Here is a 19,620-nt window from a genome sequence, read left to right as displayed (position 1 = left end):
CGCTGTGATGCAAAGGAGGGCAGAGCTGCTGGGAGGCGGGAAGTTGGAGCCATGCTGCTCCCTGGTGGGGAGGGACAGGTTCTAAGGGGACAATCCTAAGCAAGGAGCTGAGCCTCTCTGATGACATAGCCTCATCACAAAAAGCTTCCCAGGCAAGAGACTGTTCCGCCAAGAAATTTGCAGCAAAGCGATTTGCAGCAGTGTGGGCAGGATTCCAAGCCATGGCCCAGGTTGACCTTCACCACAGCTGCCCCTCAATGGGCAAAGCTTTGGTTTACTCAATAAGTTTTCCGTTTGAGCTTGAAGGGAACCTGGTGGCCTTGGGTCCACGGGGGGAGGGGGGAGGGGCCGTAATACTGGAGGCAAAATGATAATAGTGAGATTTTGGTACCTATTTCACTTATATAGATTATTTTTTAAGAAAGTAAAAAAAAAGAGAGAGCGAATTCTCTGACCGTCTGGCTGGTTAGGACTCTGCACTTCTGCAGGGGGCACGGGTTCAATCCCTGGTCAGGGAACTAAGATCCTGCATGCAGCTCAGCCAAAATAAAAGAGAGAAAGGGAGTTAAAAAAAAAAAAAAAAAGATCGGTGTCCCCTTCCAGATTTGATCCTCAGAAGCTATTCTACCTGAGGGGATCCAAGGTCCTGGAGTGAAGTTCCCTAAGACCATGTGCCTCAGTCTCTCCAAGGATAATTTGCGACCCCATGGACTGTATCCACCATGCTTCTCTGTCCATAGAATTCTCCAGGAAAGAATACTGGAATGGGTTGCCATTTCCTCCTCCAGGGGATCTTCCCGACTCAGGGATTAAACCTGGGTCTCCTGCATTGCAGGCAGATTCTTTACTGTCTGAGCCACTAGGGAAGCCCCTAATTAAAGAAGATGGTCTTGATTAATCTATACAAGTAGAGTATTATTTGGCCATAAAAAGGAATGAAGCAGTGATACAGGCTACACCATGGAGGAGCCGTGAAAACACGATGCTGAGTGGGAGGAGCCAGTCATAAAAGACCACAAGTTGTCTGACTCCATCTGCATGAATGTTCAGAAGAGGCAAGTCCACAGAAAGTAGATCAGTGGTTGCCAGGGTTAGGAGGGGAGGGGGGAGGGGGAGAGGCAGCTAAAGGGCCCGGGGTTTCTTTCTGGGATGAAGGAAACTTTCTAAAATCACTGATGACTATGGATGCACAACTCTGAATCTATTGGGCTGGCCAAAAAGGTCATTGGGGTTTTTCCATTACATCTGCTGGAAAACCCTGAACGAACTTTTTCACCAAGTTTGTACCAAAAGCATTCAATTGTATGTTTTAAATGGGTGATTTGTACAGAGTATGAATTATGTTTTGATAAAGCTGTTCAGGACTTCCGGGTGCTGCTAGTGGCAAAGAACCCTCCTGCCAATCCTGGAGACATAAAGAGACGGGGTTTGATCCCTGGGTTGGGAAGATCCCCTGGAGGAGGGCACGGCAGCCCACTCCAGCATTCTCGCCTGGAGAATCCCATGGACAGAGGAGCCTGGCGGGCTCCACCCGTGGGGTCGCAAAGAGTGGGGCAGGACCCTTAGCACACACAAAGCGGTTTAAGGGCTTAAGAGACACAGAGCGCCGCCCGGTCTTACTTGAACAACGTCCGCAGATTTACCACCTTGCAGACTCTCTCCGCGATCTCCCAGGCAATGCGCTCCATGAGCGGAATCATCCTCTCGTCTTTGTTGTAGTGGCGGGAGATAATCCACACCATCCTCAGGGCACTCATCATGGAGGGGATTGTTTCCAAGACAACGTGAAAGCTAGATCCGTGCGTGATGTTCTAACGGGAGAGGCGGGTGCAAACGAAAGAGCAAGGCAGGCTGGCTCAGTCTCAGGGCGACCGGTGTAAGAGAACAAGCAGTGTGCAGGAAGTTTCCCTTTTTTTAATTTAAAAGATATTTTAAAATGGTATGGAAATACTCAAATGAACTTTTTGGCCAACCCAATTATTAAATGTATTTCTGGATTTTATTACTTTTGGGGGGAAAAAATATGCTCCTGTTGCAGGTCTCTTCTCTCAAGTTTAAAAAATTTTTTTACATTATTTTCCATATTCTTTTCCATGATGGCTTACCACAGGATATTGAATATTATTCCCTGTACAATACGGTAGGACCTTGTTGTTTCTCCAATCTATATTGTACTTAGCAGTTTGCATCTGCTAGCCCCAACCTCCACTCCTGCCTTCTCCCACCCACCTCCCTCTTGGCAACCACCGTCTATTCTCTATGTCCCTGATTCTTGTTTCTGTTCCATAGATAGGTTCATTTGTATCATATTTTGGATTCCACATATAAGCGATATAATGCGGTATTTGTCTTTGTCTTTTTGACTTACTTCACTTAGTGTAATAATCTCTGGTTGCATCCGTGTTGTTACAAATGGCATTATTTCGTCCTTTTTCTGGCTGAGTAATATTTCATTGTATACATGTAACACTTCTTTATCCATTCATCTGTTGATGGACATTTAGGTTGCTTCCCTGTCTTGGCTACTGTACACAGTGCTGCTAGGAACATAGGGGTGCATGTATCTTTTTGAATTAGACTCTTGTCTGGCTATACAATAGCCCAGGAGTGAGATAGCTGGATCATACGGTAATTCTATTTTTGGTTTTCTGAGTGAAAAGTGAAAGTGAAGTCGCTCAGTCACGTCCAGCTCTTTGCAACCCCATGGACTGTAGCCTACCAGGCTTCTCCATCCATGGGATTCTCCAGGCAAGAATACCGGAATGGGTTACCATTTCCTTCTCCAGGAGATCTTCCCAACCCAGGGATCGAACCTGGGTCTTCCACATTGGAGGCAGACTCTTTAACCTCTGAGCCACCAGGGAAGCCCATATTTCTTTGAGCCCCCCTTTTTTTTGGGGGGGGGGGCAAGAATACTGGATTGGGTTGCCACTCCCTTCTGACCCAGGGAATAGTATTTTCCACGGTGGCTGCACCAGCTTACATTCCCACCAATAGTGTAGGACATTCTTCTTAATTAAAAAAAAAACAGTTCTTATCATGGAAGAAAGTGTTTAACAAACAAACGAAGTTTGAAATAGGTAGTGACTCTGGGCCACTTGTGCTGCTGTTACGCGCTGATGCAGTATGCACTGACGTGGAAAGATTTACAATTAAAATAAATAAAGCAATTTGCAGATATATATATGGAGTATGGATGTGTGTATACATATGTAGTTATTCTATATTTAGTGGCAAGAGTGCCACTGAGTGAGTCAAAGTTGGCACTGCTGCTGCTGCTGCTGCTGCTGCTAAGTCGCTTCAGTCGTGTCCGACTCTGTGCGACCCCATAGACGGCAGCCCACCAGGCTCCCCCGTCCCTGGAATTCTCCAGGCAAGAACACTGGAGTGGGTTGCCATTTCCTTCTCCAATGAATGAAAGTGAAAAGTGAAAGTGAAGTCGCTCAGTCGTGTCCGACTCTTAGCGACCCCATGGACTGCAGCCTACCAGGCTCCTCCATCCATGGGATTTTCCAGGCAAGAGTACTGGAGTGGGTTGCCATTTCCTTCTCCAATGAATGAAAGTGAAAAGTAAAAGCGAAGTCGCTCAGTCGTGTCCGACTCTTAGCGACCCCCTGGACTGCAGCCTACCAGGCTCCTCCGCCCATGGGATTTTCCAGGCAAGAGTACTGGAGTGGGGTGCCATTGCCTTCTCCGAGGTAATTTTATCCAGTGCCAGTATTTTCCAGGGTATGTGTCCTTTGGCAAGAAGTAAGATGATTTTTGACAACAGAACTTTTAAAAAATATACTTATTTTAAAGAAAAAATATATACTTATTTTAAGGAACTTTCAAGATTGTTAATGCATGAAATGTTTTGCTACCATCTGATCTTGATTTCTTCTATTAACTTCATTTCCAGTTTTCTAAATAGTTGATTAAAACTTAAGAAAGAGAAAATATATACTTACTTTAGTGTACATTAGAAATAACTGTCGTTATATCAAACCAATGCCTGCACAGGCTTGATTGTTTAAGACGAGTCTATATTACCCACACAAAAATATATGAATAAATCTAAAGTTAACTTAAAGAAAAGTAAGTTTCCGATTCACAAAGGGATGGCAAAAAACCACAAAAGCAATTACATGAGTGCTAGAAGCTGGCCTTTCACTGGTCTTCGCAAGCCACTTACTCTGCAGAGATGATAAATAAAGTTCCAGCAAGGAAACGTTATCACCAACATCAATTTAGAGGCAGATTCCACGTGGACCTCGAGCCCTCGGATTTGACCCGCTGTTTTATCGCTTTCAGGGGACCACCTAGATCCTTATCCAGGGGCCACTTGTGCTGCTCTTATGCGCTGATGCTGTTGACCCCTGATGCTGCTCCTGACATGCTGTGTGCTCTGCATGCATAAGTTAACTTGAACCTTCCAGCCACCGTTTGAGGTAGGTTCTCTCATGAGCTCAGTTTTCCAGAGGAGGAAACAGGCTCAGTGAGGTTGTATATGCAGCTGCGGGATATTCAGGACTGGGGTCAACACATTCACAGTACTTCACCACACATAGAGCACCCCCCAACCACACAAACAGGACTCTTACTGGCCTCATTACTAGAACAGTAATAATGACTCCTGGCCTTGGAATACTGTACTGTGTGCATGATAAATCAGAGGGGAGAGGAACTGTGAAAGAGGAAATTACACTTGTGGTGGGAATGTAATAAAATGGTGCGCTCACTGTGGAAAAGAGTTAAATATAAAATGTTCACGGACAGTTAAATATAGAAATATTGGGACTTCCCTAGTGGTCCAGTGGTTAAGAGTCTGCCTTTCAATGCAGGGGACATGGGCTCCATTCCTGGTCAGAGAAGTAAGATCCCACAGGCCCTGGGGCAACTTAGCCTCTGCACCCCAACTAAGGAGCCAACAAGCCACAATGAAGACCCTCCCCACCCCCGTGTGCTGCAACTAAGACCCGACACAGCTGTAAATAAAGAAATGTTTTTTTGAAAACACAGAATTATCATACGACCCAATAATTCTACTCCTGGGTATATACTCAAACGAATTGAAAGCAGAGACTCAAACAAATATCTGTGCACCCAGATTCATAGCAGCATTCTTCACAATAGCCAAAAGGTGGGAAACAACCCAAAAGTCCATCAACAGAAGAATGGATGAGCAAAATGTGGTGTATACAGTGCAAAATTACTGAGCCTTAAAAAGGAACGAGATTCGGACATATACTATAGCATGGATGAATCGTGAAAACATTATGTTGGGACTTCACTGGTGGTCCAGTGGCCAAGACTCCGAGCTTCCAATGCAGGGGACCAGGGTTCAATCCCTGATCAAGAAACTAGATCCCACATGCTGCAACTAAGACCCAGTGTAGTCAAATACAAAAAAAGAAAAGGAAAGAAAATATTATGTTGAGTGAAATAAACCATACACAGAAGGACAAATAGGGTATGGTTCCATTTCTATGAAATTCCTAAAACAGGCAAATTCATAGAGTTGGAAATTAGAATAGAGGTTACCAGGGGCTAGGGGGAAATCAGAGTTGTGGTTTAAGGGATGTTGAGTTCACGTTGAGGACAGTGAAAAAGATTTGCATATAGGAGGTGACGATGGGTACCCAGCACTGGGTATGTATTGAATGTTACCAAACTTACTCTTACAAGTGGTTTCAATAATAAATATGTTATATATATTTTACTGCAATTTTTTAAATGCTGAATAAACAAACAGAAGTTAAATCCATGTGGCTGACTTTCCAAAGTGCAGTGCACCCAGCCTACCTTGAAATGACGTTCCACTGTGGAAAGAAACCTCACGTTGTCTGAGGCCTCCATGTGGAACTTGAACAATTCAGTTAAGACGGGCTGCAAGTTGGCCACAAGCAATGAATCTGACTCCTTCATCACATCCAAGACTTTTCTGACTATTGGAAGCTTTGTTTGTTCATGCAGAGCACTTAGGGTGGCATTTCTTTCCCGCCAGAATTCAATCTCAGCCAGAGGACCATTACCCTGTGATGAGCACACAAACATCATCATCATTAGTGGGGAATGGACACTGGTTGCTCCTCCAGCATCCACGCCTCTCTTCCCAAAGACTCTATATTTAGGAGCTAACCCATGCAAGAACTTGAGGGGCAGACACCTGACCTAGGATGGTCCAATCAGAGGGAATCTCAGGACTCCAGTTGGGAACGCTAGACACTCCATCTTTCTCTGGACAAAGTGGTGTGGGAATGTGGAGTCAGAAACCGCTACAAGTTGTCACCATGAAGGAGACCAGTCTGAGGAGGAAGCCCACTCAGAGAGGAGATTGGAACCAAGAAATTTACAGAGGAACCCAGCTAGATTGCCAGAGTCCTGATCCAACTGTATCTGAAACCAGCATTGCCCTCTGGCCTTTCAATGAGCCAATAAATCCTCTTTCTTGCTTAAGCCAGCTTAGTTAGATTTCCTGGTTTGTTTTTTTTTTTTTTTCAGCTCAAACATCCTGACTGATATATCTGTATTATCTTTATCAATATCAGGAGACATCTGGTAGCACACTAACCTTAGAAAGCTCAAGAATGACATCTCAGGTATGTTTACTTTAATATTTTTAAGAAGGTCACAAAACAGTAAGAAAAGAGGCTAGATCACACAGATTCCAAGATTCTTGGCTCTTTCTCAGGATGGCAAGCATGAACTGGATTCAGTTCAGTTCAGTCGCTCAGTCATGTCCAGCTCTTTGCGACCCCATGAATTACAGCATGCCAGGCCTCCCTGTCCATCACCAACTCCCAGGGTTCACCCAGACTCACGTCCATCGAGTCAGTGATGCCATCCAGCCATCTCATCCTCTGTCATCCCCTGCTCCTCCTGCCCCCAATCCCTCCCAGCATCAGAGTCTTTTCCAATGAGTCAACTCTTCGCAGGAGGTGGCCAAAGTACTGGAGTTTCAGCTTTAGCATCTTTCCTTCCAAAGAAATCCCAGGGCTGATCTCCTTCAGAATGGACTGGTTGGATCTCCTTGCAGTCCAAGGGACTCTCAAGAGTCTTCTCCAACACGACAGTTCAAAAGCATCAATTCTTCAGCGCTCAGCCTTCTTCACAGTCCAACTCTCACATCCATACATGACCAGTGGAAAAACCATAGCCTTGACTAGATGGACCTTTGTTGGCAAAGTAATGTCTCTGCTTTTCAATATGATATGTAGGTTGGTCATAACTTTCCTTTCAAGGAGTAAGCATCTTTTAATTTCATGGCTGCAGTCACCATCTGCAGTGATTTTGGAGCCCAGAAAAGTAAAGTCAGACACTGTTTCCACTGTTTCCCCATCTATTTCCCATGAAGTGATGGGACTGGATGCCATGATCTTCGTTTTCTGAATGTTGAGTTTTAAGCCAACTTCTTCACTCTTCACTTTCACTTTCATCAAGAGGCTTTTTAGTTCCTCTTCACTTTCTGCCATAAGGGTGGTGTCATCTGCATATCTGAGGTTACTGATATTTCTCCCGGCAATCTTGATTCCAGCTTGTGTTTCTTCCAGTCCAGCATTTCTCATGATGTACTCTGAATATAAGTTAAATAAGCAGGGTGACAATATACAGCCTTGACGTACTCCATTTCCTATTTGGAACCAGTCTGCTGTTCCATGAACTGGATTAGGGATCTGCAAAAGCATTGCACACCTTACCTGTGGTGTCTTTTTCATCTGGCCCTCAAGGGCTGTAGATATCTGATTCAACCAGTTTATCACGCATTGCTCCAAAATTTCAACTGTTTCTGGGTCAGCTGCCAGATCAGATACCTCTCCCTCTACGCTGATGCTTGGCATTTCTAACTTGATCTCACCTAGCAGAATAAAAATGGACAGTCAGTCAGGAGTTTGGAGGAAATGGTTACAGACAATAACCTTCAAGGTAATTCTGGATCTTCTCTCCACACATGAGTATATAGTGGTACATCACGATCCTCATATTCCTATATATCCTCTCTTAAAAATCTCTTTCATTAGAACGTACTAAAACGTTTTATTTATTTATTTGGCTGCATCAGGTCTTACAGTTGCAGCACATGGAATCTTCTTTGTGGTGCACAGGCTTTAGGGCGTAGGCTACATAGTCGCAGCATGCAAGCTTAGTTGCCGCCCCCGCCTGGCATGTGGGATCTTATTTCCCCAACCAGAGATCAAACCTTCATCCCCTCCATTGGAAGGAAGATTTTTAACCACTGGACCACCAGGGAAGTCCCTAAAACATTTTAGATAATTAGATCACTGTAGCAGCATCAAGTGCCATCAAAATGATTTAGCTACTTATTAATAAGAATTCCTGAGTTTACAACCTAATGTCAATTTAAAAACTGAACAAACAACCAGATCGCAATAGATATTCGAGAACGTCTCCAGCATGAAACAGACAATCCAAGATAAGTCAGCAACAATGACTTCAGAGGACATTGAGATAAAAGAAAAGATGGGGGGGGGCAGTCTTAATTCCAGCTATTAGAGATTTGAGACAATATAGCATCCATCAAACAAGAACAGAATGCTATGGAAAAGGTACAGTCACAGAATAAGTGAAAGTCTAATCAAAAGTTGTGAAGGTAAAAGTTGAGGAACTCTTTAGGCACTCTTTAGGATCTCTTTGTCTGTGTATTCTACACAGAGACGGAAAACACAAGTGAAAAGATAAGTAACAGAATCAGCAGCACACACCCAACAGGAATATTAGCAAAAGGAAACAGACAAATAGTGGAGGAAATTATCAAGAGAGTTTTTCATACTAAAAGGCTAGATCTTCAGACTGAAAATACAGAGTGCTTAGCACACTGAATCTCATACAGTGCTTAGCAACATGAATGCAAAATGAACCTCACAAGGTCCACATTCTCCCTGACTGAAATGCCCTTGCTCCTCAATTCCACCTACCAATGCATTGCTTATCATTTCAGATGAGGTCAAATGCTGCCACCTCCAGGAAGTCCTCTTTGATTTCCTCACCACTTCTCCCAAAGGGCCTCACTTTTCCAAGCCCTAAGGACCCTAACATCTATCTCAAGTTACTTTTTCTGCCATAGTTCCTTGGGCCCTGGATTATAAAATCCTTGAAGACAAGGATTTGTCATTCTTCATTCTTCTTTATGTTTCTTACAAAGATCAGCTCTGTGTCTTTCACATCAGGAGCAGGTAAAAAGAACAATCATTAATTAATACCAAAAAATCTCCTGGACTCTTAATTCTTCTTTTCAGGAATTTTTTTTTAATTACAGGATAATTACAATACTGTGATGGCCTCTGTCATACATCAACATGAATCAGCCATAGATGTGTGTGTGTGTGTATGTATATATGTCCCCTTCTCTTGAAACCCTCCTCTCCTCCCTCCTCATCCCACACCTCTAGGTTGTCACAGAGCACAAGTTTGGGGTTCCCTGTATCATAAATCAAACTCCCACTGGCTCTCTATTTTACATATGGTCATGTATATGTGTCAATGATATTCTTTCAGATCATCCCACCTCTCCATCCCCCACTGTGTCCAAAAGTAAATTCTTCTTAATGGAAACATCCTGCTTAACCAAGGAGAAAAACTAAAGCCTTACCTTCAAGTTGCTGCATTGTTCTTTGAATACTACTTGCAAATTTCTGGATGTTCATTAAAAATTCATCTCGTATTAACTGAATGCTGTGATATTCTATTGCTTCCCCAGGCATGCTAGGTAGGTCTATGTCATAATCAAAAGAGTCTAAGACTTCTCCAGACGTGAGTCCCAGGTTGGCATCCTTGTGCTGACTGAAGGACAAGGCTGGCAAAAAAACCTGAAAAGCCAAGTTTAAGAATCAAATCATTTGTGCCGCTCTTTTAGGTTCCACATATATGCGATATCATACGATAGCTGCCTTTCTCTGTCTGATTTCCTTCACTCAGTATGACAATTTCTAGGTCCATTTCAAGTTGCTGCCAATGGCACTATTTTGTTCTTATTTATGGCTGAGTACAAATCACCTTGAAAACAGAAGAAAAGTCACAGATGTAGCAAACAAACTTATGGTTACCAGGGAGGAATGCAGGGAGCAGGGGAGGGATAAATTTAAAAAATGGGAGACTGGGATCGACATACATACACTACTATATATAAAATAGATAACTAATAAGGACATACTATACAGCACAGGGAAATCTACCCAGAGCTCTGTAGTGAGTTATATGGGGAAAGAATACAAAATCAGAGTGGATATATGTATATATGTAACTGAGTCACTTTGCTGTACAGCAGAAACAAATGTAATGTTTTAAATCAACCGTAACCCAATAAAAAATGTTTTAAAAAGAAACAAATCACACAACATCATACTCAATAATTCATGCATTTAAGTTGCCTCTGGCTTTGAATGTGTTTGTACCCTAATAGAGACAAAACATGGTCCACTGGAAAAAAGAATGGCAAGCCACTTCAGTATTCTTGCCTTGAGAACCCCATGAACAGTATGAAAAGGCAAAAAGATATGACACTGAAAGATGAACTCCCCAGGTCGGTAGGTGCCCAATACGCTACTGGACAGGAGTGGAGAAATAACTCCAGAAAGAATGAAGAGAAAGAGCCAAATCGAAAACAATGCCCAGTTGTGGATGTGACCAGTGATAGAAGTAAAGTTCAATGCTATAAGGAACAATATTGCATAGAAAGCTGGAATGTTAGGTCCATGAATCAAGATAAATTAGAAGTGATCAAATAGGAGATGGCAAGAGTGAACATAGACATTTTAGGAATCAGTGAACTAAAATGGACTGGAATGGGCGAATTTAATTCAGATGACCATTATTTATACTACTGCAGGCAAGAATCCCTTACAAGAAATGGAGTAGCCCTTATAATCAACAAAAGGGTCTGAAATGCAGTACTTGGGTGCAATCTCAAAAATGACAGAATGATCTCTGTTCGTTTTCAAGGCAAACTATTCAATATCACAGTGATCCAAGTCTATGCCCCAACCAGTAATGCTGAAGAAGATGAAGTTGAATGGTTCTATGAAGACCTACAAGACCTTCTAGAACTAACACCCAAAAAAGATGTCCTCTTCATCATAGGGGACTGGAATGCAAAAGTAGGAAGTCAAGAGATACCTGGAGTAACAGGCAAATTTGGCTTTGGTACAGAATGAAGCAGAGCAAAGGCTAATAGAGTTTCGCCACCAGAACGCACTGCTCATAGCAAACACCCTCTTCCAACAACACAAGAGAAGACTCTACACATGGACATCACCAGATGGTTAATACCAAAATCAGCTTGATTATATTATTTGCAGCCAAAGATGGAGAAGCTCTATACAGTCAGCAAAAACAAGACCAGGAGCTGACTGTGGCTCAGATCATGAACTCCTTATTGCCAAATTCAAACTTAAATTGAAGAAAGTATGGGAAACCATTCAGGTATGACCTAAATCAAATCCCTTACGATTATACAGTAAAAGTGAGAGATAGATTCAAGGGATTAGATCTGATAGACAGAGTGCCTGATGAACTATGGACAGAGGTTCGTGATATTGTACAGGAGACAGGAATCAAGACCATCCCCAAGAAAAAGAAATGCAAAAAGGCAAAATGGTTGTCTGAGGAGGCCTTACAAATAGCTGTGAAAAGAAGAGAAGTGAAAAGCAAAGGAGAAAAGGAAAGATATACCCATCTGAATGCAGAGTTCCAAAGAATAGCAAGGGGAGATAAGAAAGCCTTCCTCAGTGATCAGTGCAAAGAAATAGAGGAAAACAATAGAATGGGAAAGACTAGAGATCTCTTCAAGAAAATTAGAGATACCAAGGGAACATTTCATGCAAAGATGGGCTCGATAAAGGACAGAAATGGTATGGACCTAACAGAAGCAGAAGATATTCAGAAGAGGTGGCAAGAATACACAGAAGAATTATACAAAAAAGATGTTCATGACCCAGATAACCACGATGGTGTGATAACTCACCTAGAGCCAGACATCTTGGAATGTGAAGTCAAGTGGGCCTTAGGAAGCATCACTACAAACAAAGCTAGTGGAAGTGATGAAATTCCAGTTGAGCTATTTCAAATCCTAAAAGATGATGCTGTGAAAGTGCTGCACTCTACATGTCAGCAAATTTGGAAAACTCAGCAGGGGCCACAGGACTGGAAAAGGTCAGTTTTCATTCCAATCCCAAAGAAGGGCAATGCCAAAGAATGCTCAAACTACCACACAACTGGCACTCATCTCGCACACTAGCAAAGTAATGCTCAAAATTCTCCAAGCCAGGCTTCAACAGTACGAGAACTTGCATATGTTCAAGCTGGATTTAGAAAAGGCAGAGGAACCAGAGATCAAATTGCCAACATTCATTGGATCATAGAAAAGCAAGAGAGTTCCAGAAAAACATCTGCTTCTGCTTTATTGTCAACACCAAAGCCTTTGACTGTGTGGATCACAACAAACTGTGGAAAATTTTTCAAGACATGAGCATACCAGATCACCTGACCTGCCTCCTGAGAAATCTGTATGCAGGTTAAGAAGCAACAGTTAGAACTGGACGTGGAACAATAGACTGGTTCCAAATTGGGAAAGGAGTACGTCAAGGCTGTATTATTGTCACCCCACTTATTTAACTTATATGCAGAGTACATCATGAGAAACGCTGGGCTGGATGAAGTGCAAGCTGGAGTCAAGATTGCCGGGAGAAATATCAGTAACCTCCGATGCGCAGATGACACCACCCTTATGGCAGAAAGTGAAGAAGAACTAAAGAGCCTCTTGATGAAAGTGAAAGAGGAGAGTGAAAAAGCTGGCTTAAAACTCAACATTCAAAAAACTAAGATCATGGCATCTGGTCCCATCACTTCATGGCAAATAGATGGGGAAACAATGGAAACAGTGAGTATTTTTTCGGGCTCCAAAATCAGGAAGCAAGAAAAGATGCTTGCTCCTTGGAAGAAAAGATATGACCAACTTAGACAGAATATTAAAAAGCAGAGACATTATTTTGCCAACAAAGGTCCATCTAGTTGAAGCTATGGTTTTCCCAGTAGTCATGTATGGATGTGAGAGTTGGACCATAAAGAAAGCTGAGTGCCAAAGAATTGATGCTTTTTAACTGTGGTATTGAAGAATACTTTTGAGAGTCCCTTGGACTGCAAGGAGATCAAACCAGTCCATCCTAAAGGAGATCAGTCCTGAACATTGATTGGAAGGACTGATGCTGAAGCTGAAACTCCAATACTTTGGCCACCTGATGCAAAGAACTGACTCATTGGAAAAGACCCTGATGCTGGGAAAGATTGAAGGCCAGAGGAGAAGGGGACAACAGAGAATGAGATGGTTGGATGGCATCACTGACTCAATGGACATAAGTTTGAGTAAGCTCCAGGAGTTGGTGATGGACAGGGAAGCCTGGCGTGCCGCAGTCCATGGGGTCGCAAAGAGTCAGACACGACTGAGCGACTGAACTGAACTGAGATACTACAAATAACAGCGACACCATGTCGGTGACTCCCATATTTTAAAGAATCTCTCTGGTTGACATGTGAAGAATATAGTAGAGGGTCATGAGCAGAAGCTGGGAAGTCTATCAGGAGGCAACTGCAAGAGTCCCAACAAAAGACAACACTGAAGCCTTCTGGTTACCCTATCCAGTATTTCAAAAGTCCTGTCTTTACCACCTGCCAACATTTCCTAACCCCCTTCCCAGCTTCGTCTTTCTCCTTAACTCCTATCATGGTCTAACATAGTGTATATTTTCTCATTGATCTCACTTAATGTGACTCTTCCTGACTAGGATGTAAGGTCCGTGAAATACAGACCTTGACTATGGTGATCACTGCTATGGGGATACAGTAGGTGCTCAATAAAAACTTGCTGGAGGGACTTCCCTGATGGTCCAGTGGTGGAGACTCCACACTCCCAAAGCAGAGGGCATGGATTCAGTCCCTGCTCAGGGAACTAAGGTGCTTTGGCGCAGCCAAAAAAAAAAAAAGATAGAATAAAAATATATATATTTGGAATCCCTTGAGTTCTCCCTTGATCTTTGACATTCATCCTGCCTCACACCTCATCTTGGATGTCTAGAAGGCATCTCAAGCTTAATATGTACAAAATAGAGTCTGGGGTTTTTTTCCTCCAGATCCTTCCACTCCCCCCATCTCAGTAATGACCCTAATATCCCCCCGGTTGTTCAAACTCAAATCCTAGGAGTCATTCTTGATGCTCTTTTCCTAAAGCTCCATATCCGAATCATCAGAAGGCCTGTTGGCTGCATCCCTAACGTATTCTTGATGCTGTCTGCTTCCCACTGCCTCCCCTGATTGAACTCTGGAGCCTAAACAACTATCACCCACCATTCAGACACTTCCATAGCCTGCTATTAGGTCTACTGGCCCCTTACGCTCTCGCCTCTGCAATATGTTGTACACACAATGATGAGAAGAAAAATGCAAACCAGATCATTTTATTCATATGCTTCAAACCTACTTTCCTTTCCAAACTTCACTCACTATGCTCCAGCTGCACTGCTCATCCTTCTGTTTGTAGACTAAACAGAGTTTGCTCCCGCCTCAGGACTTTTGCACATGCTGTTTTCTCTGCCCAGGATCCTCCTCCTCCAGATCCTCACTTGTTTGATGCCTTCACCTCATCCACCTCTCAATTCTGCCTCAGAGGGGGTTTTTCCTGACCACCTCACTCCCACTCTATTACATTTTCCTAATAACTTATCATTAGTGAATAAGCCTGCTTATGGGCTTTTTTAATTGGTTGTCTAAAAGTCAGATGTCACCTCTCCAGCTAGGTGTCCCTAGCCGCCACCACGTGAACACACACGTATTCACACAGGCCATTTCTATTACATTGCTGTTGGTGTTTCGTCTCTAAGTCGTGTCTGACTCTCTAACCTCATGGGCTGTAGCCCACCAGCCTCCTCTGTCCGAGGAATTCTCCAGGCAAGAATACTGGAGTGAGTTGCCATGACCTCCTCCAGGTCTTCCTGATCCAGGGATCAAACCCACATCTCCTGCATTGGCAGGCAGAGTCTACCCCTGAGTCACCAAGGAAGCCCTCTCTAGCACATTGCTAGGGTTTCGCTTCCTCAAGTCAGCCATCATTACCCGAGAGTTTCCTGTTTTTGTGTTGATGACTGGTGTCTTTCCACCAGTATAAGCCAGAACACAAGGATGTCATCTGTCCTGCTCACAACACGCACCACTGCTCACAACTCCACCAACAAACCCCATGACAGTGTCTGGAACCTAAGAGTTGCCAACCACCTCTTTATGGAATCAATGAAGCAAATGGCCTTACTCTTTTTTCATTATTTTTTTTGGCTGAGCTGCTTGGCTTGTGAGATCTTAGTTCCCTGACTGGGGACTGAACTCACACCCTTGGCAGTCAAAGCGCCAAGTCCTAACCACTGGACCACCAGGGAATTCCCAGATGGCCTTACTTGTAAAAAGTGCCAAGATTCTTTTTTCCATCCATATTTACCTGAGATATAACATCCCTCAGGAAAGCAAGCACATGCGAATTTATAATCCCATACTCCAGCGTTTCGGGCATAATTTCCATAGCTTCCTTCATGTCAGTCGCCTCAGAGATGGTCTCTAGACAGGAACAGATTTGGGGAATGAGATGAGGAGGGAGGTGGGCACAGCCAATATTTCCAAATGTGTGGGAACCAGCTCCTCTGCCAAAAATACAAAGGAATGATCCAGGCACAGATCAGAATACGTGCTCATTGAGAAACAAACAAATGCTGAGGGTTGCTCTGTGGTTCAGAGGGTCATGCGAGCGGCACCTGAGGGCCACGTGGATGAACTATCTGGTTGGCGTGTGTACAGCCTGACAAGGAGAGAAACATTTTGGGTTTCCTAGCAGCATTTGATGAACTCTTTGCTTGGTCTGTCTCTCCACTCCCAGTGACCCTCCCCAGTTCATCACCAAAGTACCTTTCAAGTCACAGCATTTGGGGGCGGGGGGCGGGGGTGGGGGGCAGTGTTGTTGTTTTTGGTTTTTTGGCCCCACTGCAAAGTTTGTGGGATCTTAGTTCCCCGACCAGGGATTGAACCTGGGCCCCAGCGGTGAGAGCATCAAGTCCTAACCACTGGATCGCCAGGGAATTCCCAAGTCATGGGTTTTTTAAAGACATATTGGAAAGTCTCTCTTGACCAGGTTTTCTTTTATTTATTTACTTATTTTTGGTTGTGCTGGGTCTTTGTTGCTACACAGGCTTTCCTCTAGTTGCAACGAGCAGGGGGCTCCTCTCTACCCTTGGTGCTTCTCATTGTGGGGGCTTGTCTTATACAGAGTATGGGCTCTAGGGCATGCAGGTTTCAGTAGCTGAGGCACGTGGGCTCAGTACTTGGGGCTCCTGGGCTCTAGAGCACAGGCTCGGGAGTTGTGGCACACAGGCTTAATTGCTCCACCGCATGTGGGATCGTCCCAGGCCAGGGATCGAACTCATGCCTCCTGCACTGGCAGAAAGATTCCTTACCACTGAGTCACCATGGAATTGGCCAGGTTCTCTTTGATGTGTATTCGCTCCCACCCTCTCCCTTGACTCCACCCCCCCCACCACCAAAAAATTAATCACCACCAACCAGCTCTGTAAACACTTCAAAGGGCCCTGGGACACTTCTCTGAGTCTTACTGGGACACACCACAAGCTTCAGTCTGCATGCCTTTCCCTGCCTCTGTACAGATTGCACACTATTCTTTGCCTCATAGGTTTCTATCAAATGCTTCTTTACTGAAATAAATTTATTTTAAAGGGAAATTATGTAAAAGCCAAGTGTGAAAAAGAAAGCTTGACATCAATGAAAGACACCTGTATATGTGTGTGTGTATATATATATATATATATATATATATATATATATATATATATATGATGAGAGTAAATAGTAATAATTGGGGTAAATTCCATACCCTCTGGCCAAGGCTGATTATTGTTCCTGGCTTGTGATTATTATTAAATAGGGAAGCACTGAGCTGAGATTGGCCCCTCCTCAAACAAGAACTGTTTAATGCTAAGCCTCTGCCGGTCATCTTCCCTCCTTCTTGTTGTATTCCCTCTCATTTGGGAAGAACAAAGTAAAGAAACTCAGAACTTAGCGATGAGGTTGTGATCCAAAGGGCCATCAGTGCTCAAGAAAAGAAAAAAGCAACATCGTGTGTGTTGTGTACTTTACTACAGCGTACTGTATAGTGGACAGTCGAACTGTATCTTTATTTCAAGCCCAGGATGTCCCGAAGCAAGCGTGAAAAAAAGCGTGGGTGATATAGCTGATACAGTACTACCCAAACATCACTGAATCCTCTTTTCAAGAGGATAGATAGGAGTGAAACCAGCAGGAAACAAGAACCTGTCCCATCAACGTCAGGTGTGAGTAAAATTGCAGCTTCTCCTCCGTCTCCTGTTGCTGACGATCCTTCAGCTCTACCATTTCCCACTCCCTCTCCCTCCTCCATCAGTAACTCTTCTTGCCTCTTCACTCGATGCCAGCTCCTGTATGCCAGCTGTAGTACTATACTTTTCAAGGTCCTATACTATAAGATTGAATTTTTTTAATTTTTTGTTTGTCTTTTTATGTCTTATTTGTGTGAAAAGTATTATAAACCTATTTCAGCACAGTACTACATAGGTGATTGTGTCAGTTGGGTACTTAGGCTAACTTTGTTGAACTTACGAACAAATTGGTCTTACGAACATGCTCTTGGAATAGAACTTGTTTGTACATAGGGGACTTACTGTACAACCTTATGTGTGTTTCTGTTCAGACACCTTATTGAACATAATTGCTGATTCACTAACATTGGACTCACGGCCAACAGCACCATCGCTCACGTGTGAACGAAGCTTACGTCACACACGAGTTTTCTCCGTCAGGCACATCCCAGCCTTCCTGCACTCTGAGTACTAGCCAGTGCTTCAGCACCCCACCTTGGAGACATTTTAAACAGTGAAATCACGCCAAAGCCCCACAAAAACTCAAAAACCCTGGCACTAAATAGATCATGATAAAGACACTCATTTATAGTGTTTGATGCAATAAGAAGGCAGAGCATGGCCCTGCCTAACCTCAGCTGGGTCCATGCATGCTAGTGACTCAAATTTTCCCCACTCCACACGTGTCCTTCAAAAACCATGAAAGCACTGGAAGTACTGACCTGGGGTTACAAAAATTTTGAGCGAGTTGGTAAATTTACAAATATAGAATCCGTGAATAATGAGGATTGACCGTACCGATAAAAAGCTATCTTCTCAAGAACATGTAAAAATTAAGAGTCTCAGACACACGCACATGCCCTTGCATGCACACCCACACTCACACACACTCCCGCTGGAAACATACCTTTTGTATTTCTGAGAAAAAACAAAACATTCTGGTCCAGAAACTCCTCAGGAACAGGAGGACGAAGCACCTGGAGATATGTCTTTTCCACCATTTGCTTAACAGTTTTCTGAAACATAGGGACCAAAAAAGTCCCCCTGAGATATATCCGTGCACCCAAATCACCTAATATTTGTGTACACCTGAGCTTTCTCTCCATGCACTGGCTGAACTTACTTCCCAGTGGACCAACGACATGAGCTAAGATTCATCCAGGGGGACTTCCCTGATGGTCCAGTGGCTAAGACTCCATGCTCCCAGTGCAGGGGGCCCAAGTTCAATCCCTGGTCAGGAAACTCAAGCCCACACGCTGCAACTAAGACCTGGAGCAGCCAAAAAAAAAAAAAAAAACAACTTTAAAAAATAAAATAAAATTCACCCAGATGCTGAACTCTAAGCCTGACTCTTCCACCAACTGGCCACTGCAGCTACACTTGAATAAACTGAATTGAGCAATATCCTAATCAAGCTTCTCTGGACCACAAATTGCAACAAACCCGTCTTGAATTCAGGTTTTTTGCAGGGAGGCATATTCATGGGGCAACTGAGCGTAATTTCAATTAGCACATCTCAGGCTAAATGCTTCCATCCTAACTTTATAACTCCCTGGGGTTTGTGCAGTGAAGGGTTGACCCAGCAGACCTGGGCTGTCCAAACCCTACACATTCCAAAGGTGCTCAAGACTAGCCCTGGGACTTCCCTGGTGGTCCAGTGCTTAAGACTTCACCTTCCCATGTGGTTGGTGTTGGTTTGATCCCTGATTGGAGAGCTAAGATCCTACATACCTTGTAGCCAGATAACCAAAACATAAAACAAGCAATACTGTAACAAATTCAATAGACTTTAAAAATGGTTGACATAAAAAAAAAACACACACAATCTTTAAAAAAAGGAAAAGGCTAGCCCTAAACCAGTTCCCAGGTGGTGACCTTTAAGCTTTTGGAACATCCTGGTTGATCTGAGCATCTCTGTAGACCTGGGCCCTTGGGACATGCTGGAGAGTTTACACTAAAAATGTGATATATGGTAAACTGATTTTGTTTGCCTGGGGAACTGGGTCATACTGCCTCAGTTTGACCTCTGCAAAGTAGAATGGGCTGCTGAATAACTGTGCGGACTTCATGCAGACATGACTGATCCCCACTAAAAACCCTGGACACCAAGGCTTGGGTGAACTCCTCTGATTGGCACAACCGCCTATGTGTTGTCTCACATGGTTGCTGCAGGAATGAATACTGG

At 43.6% G+C, this 19,620-nt stretch overlaps 1 protein-coding gene across 1 annotated transcript in view; it reads right to left on the bottom strand.

Moving 5' to 3' along the window:
- DNAH10 (dynein axonemal heavy chain 10) overlaps positions 1 to 19,620 on the bottom strand; it is a 156,587-nt gene that overhangs the window by 127,830 nt on the left and 9,137 nt on the right. Inside the window, exons 4-9 of the mRNA XM_027567005.1 lie at positions 18,343 to 18,451; positions 15,476 to 15,591; positions 9,590 to 9,806; positions 7,680 to 7,837; positions 5,785 to 6,015; positions 1,621 to 1,811 (exon numbers count right to left, since the gene is read on the bottom strand). Coding sequence (XP_027422806.1) covers positions 1,621 to 1,811; positions 5,785 to 6,015; positions 7,680 to 7,837; positions 9,590 to 9,806; positions 15,476 to 15,591; positions 18,343 to 18,451 — 1,022 coding nt within the window. The remainder of the gene's footprint in view (positions 1 to 1,620; positions 1,812 to 5,784; positions 6,016 to 7,679; positions 7,838 to 9,589; positions 9,807 to 15,475; positions 15,592 to 18,342; positions 18,452 to 19,620) is intronic.

Source organism: Bos indicus x Bos taurus, chromosome 17 (genome assembly GCF_003369695.1).
Source record: "Bos indicus x Bos taurus breed Angus x Brahman F1 hybrid chromosome 17, Bos_hybrid_MaternalHap_v2.0, whole genome shotgun sequence".
In the NCBI taxonomy this organism is placed as follows: domain Eukaryota; kingdom Metazoa; phylum Chordata; class Mammalia; order Artiodactyla; family Bovidae; genus Bos; species Bos indicus x Bos taurus.
Note: the sequence above shows the minus strand (reverse complement) of the source record. Positions and strands in the feature narration are given on the sequence as shown.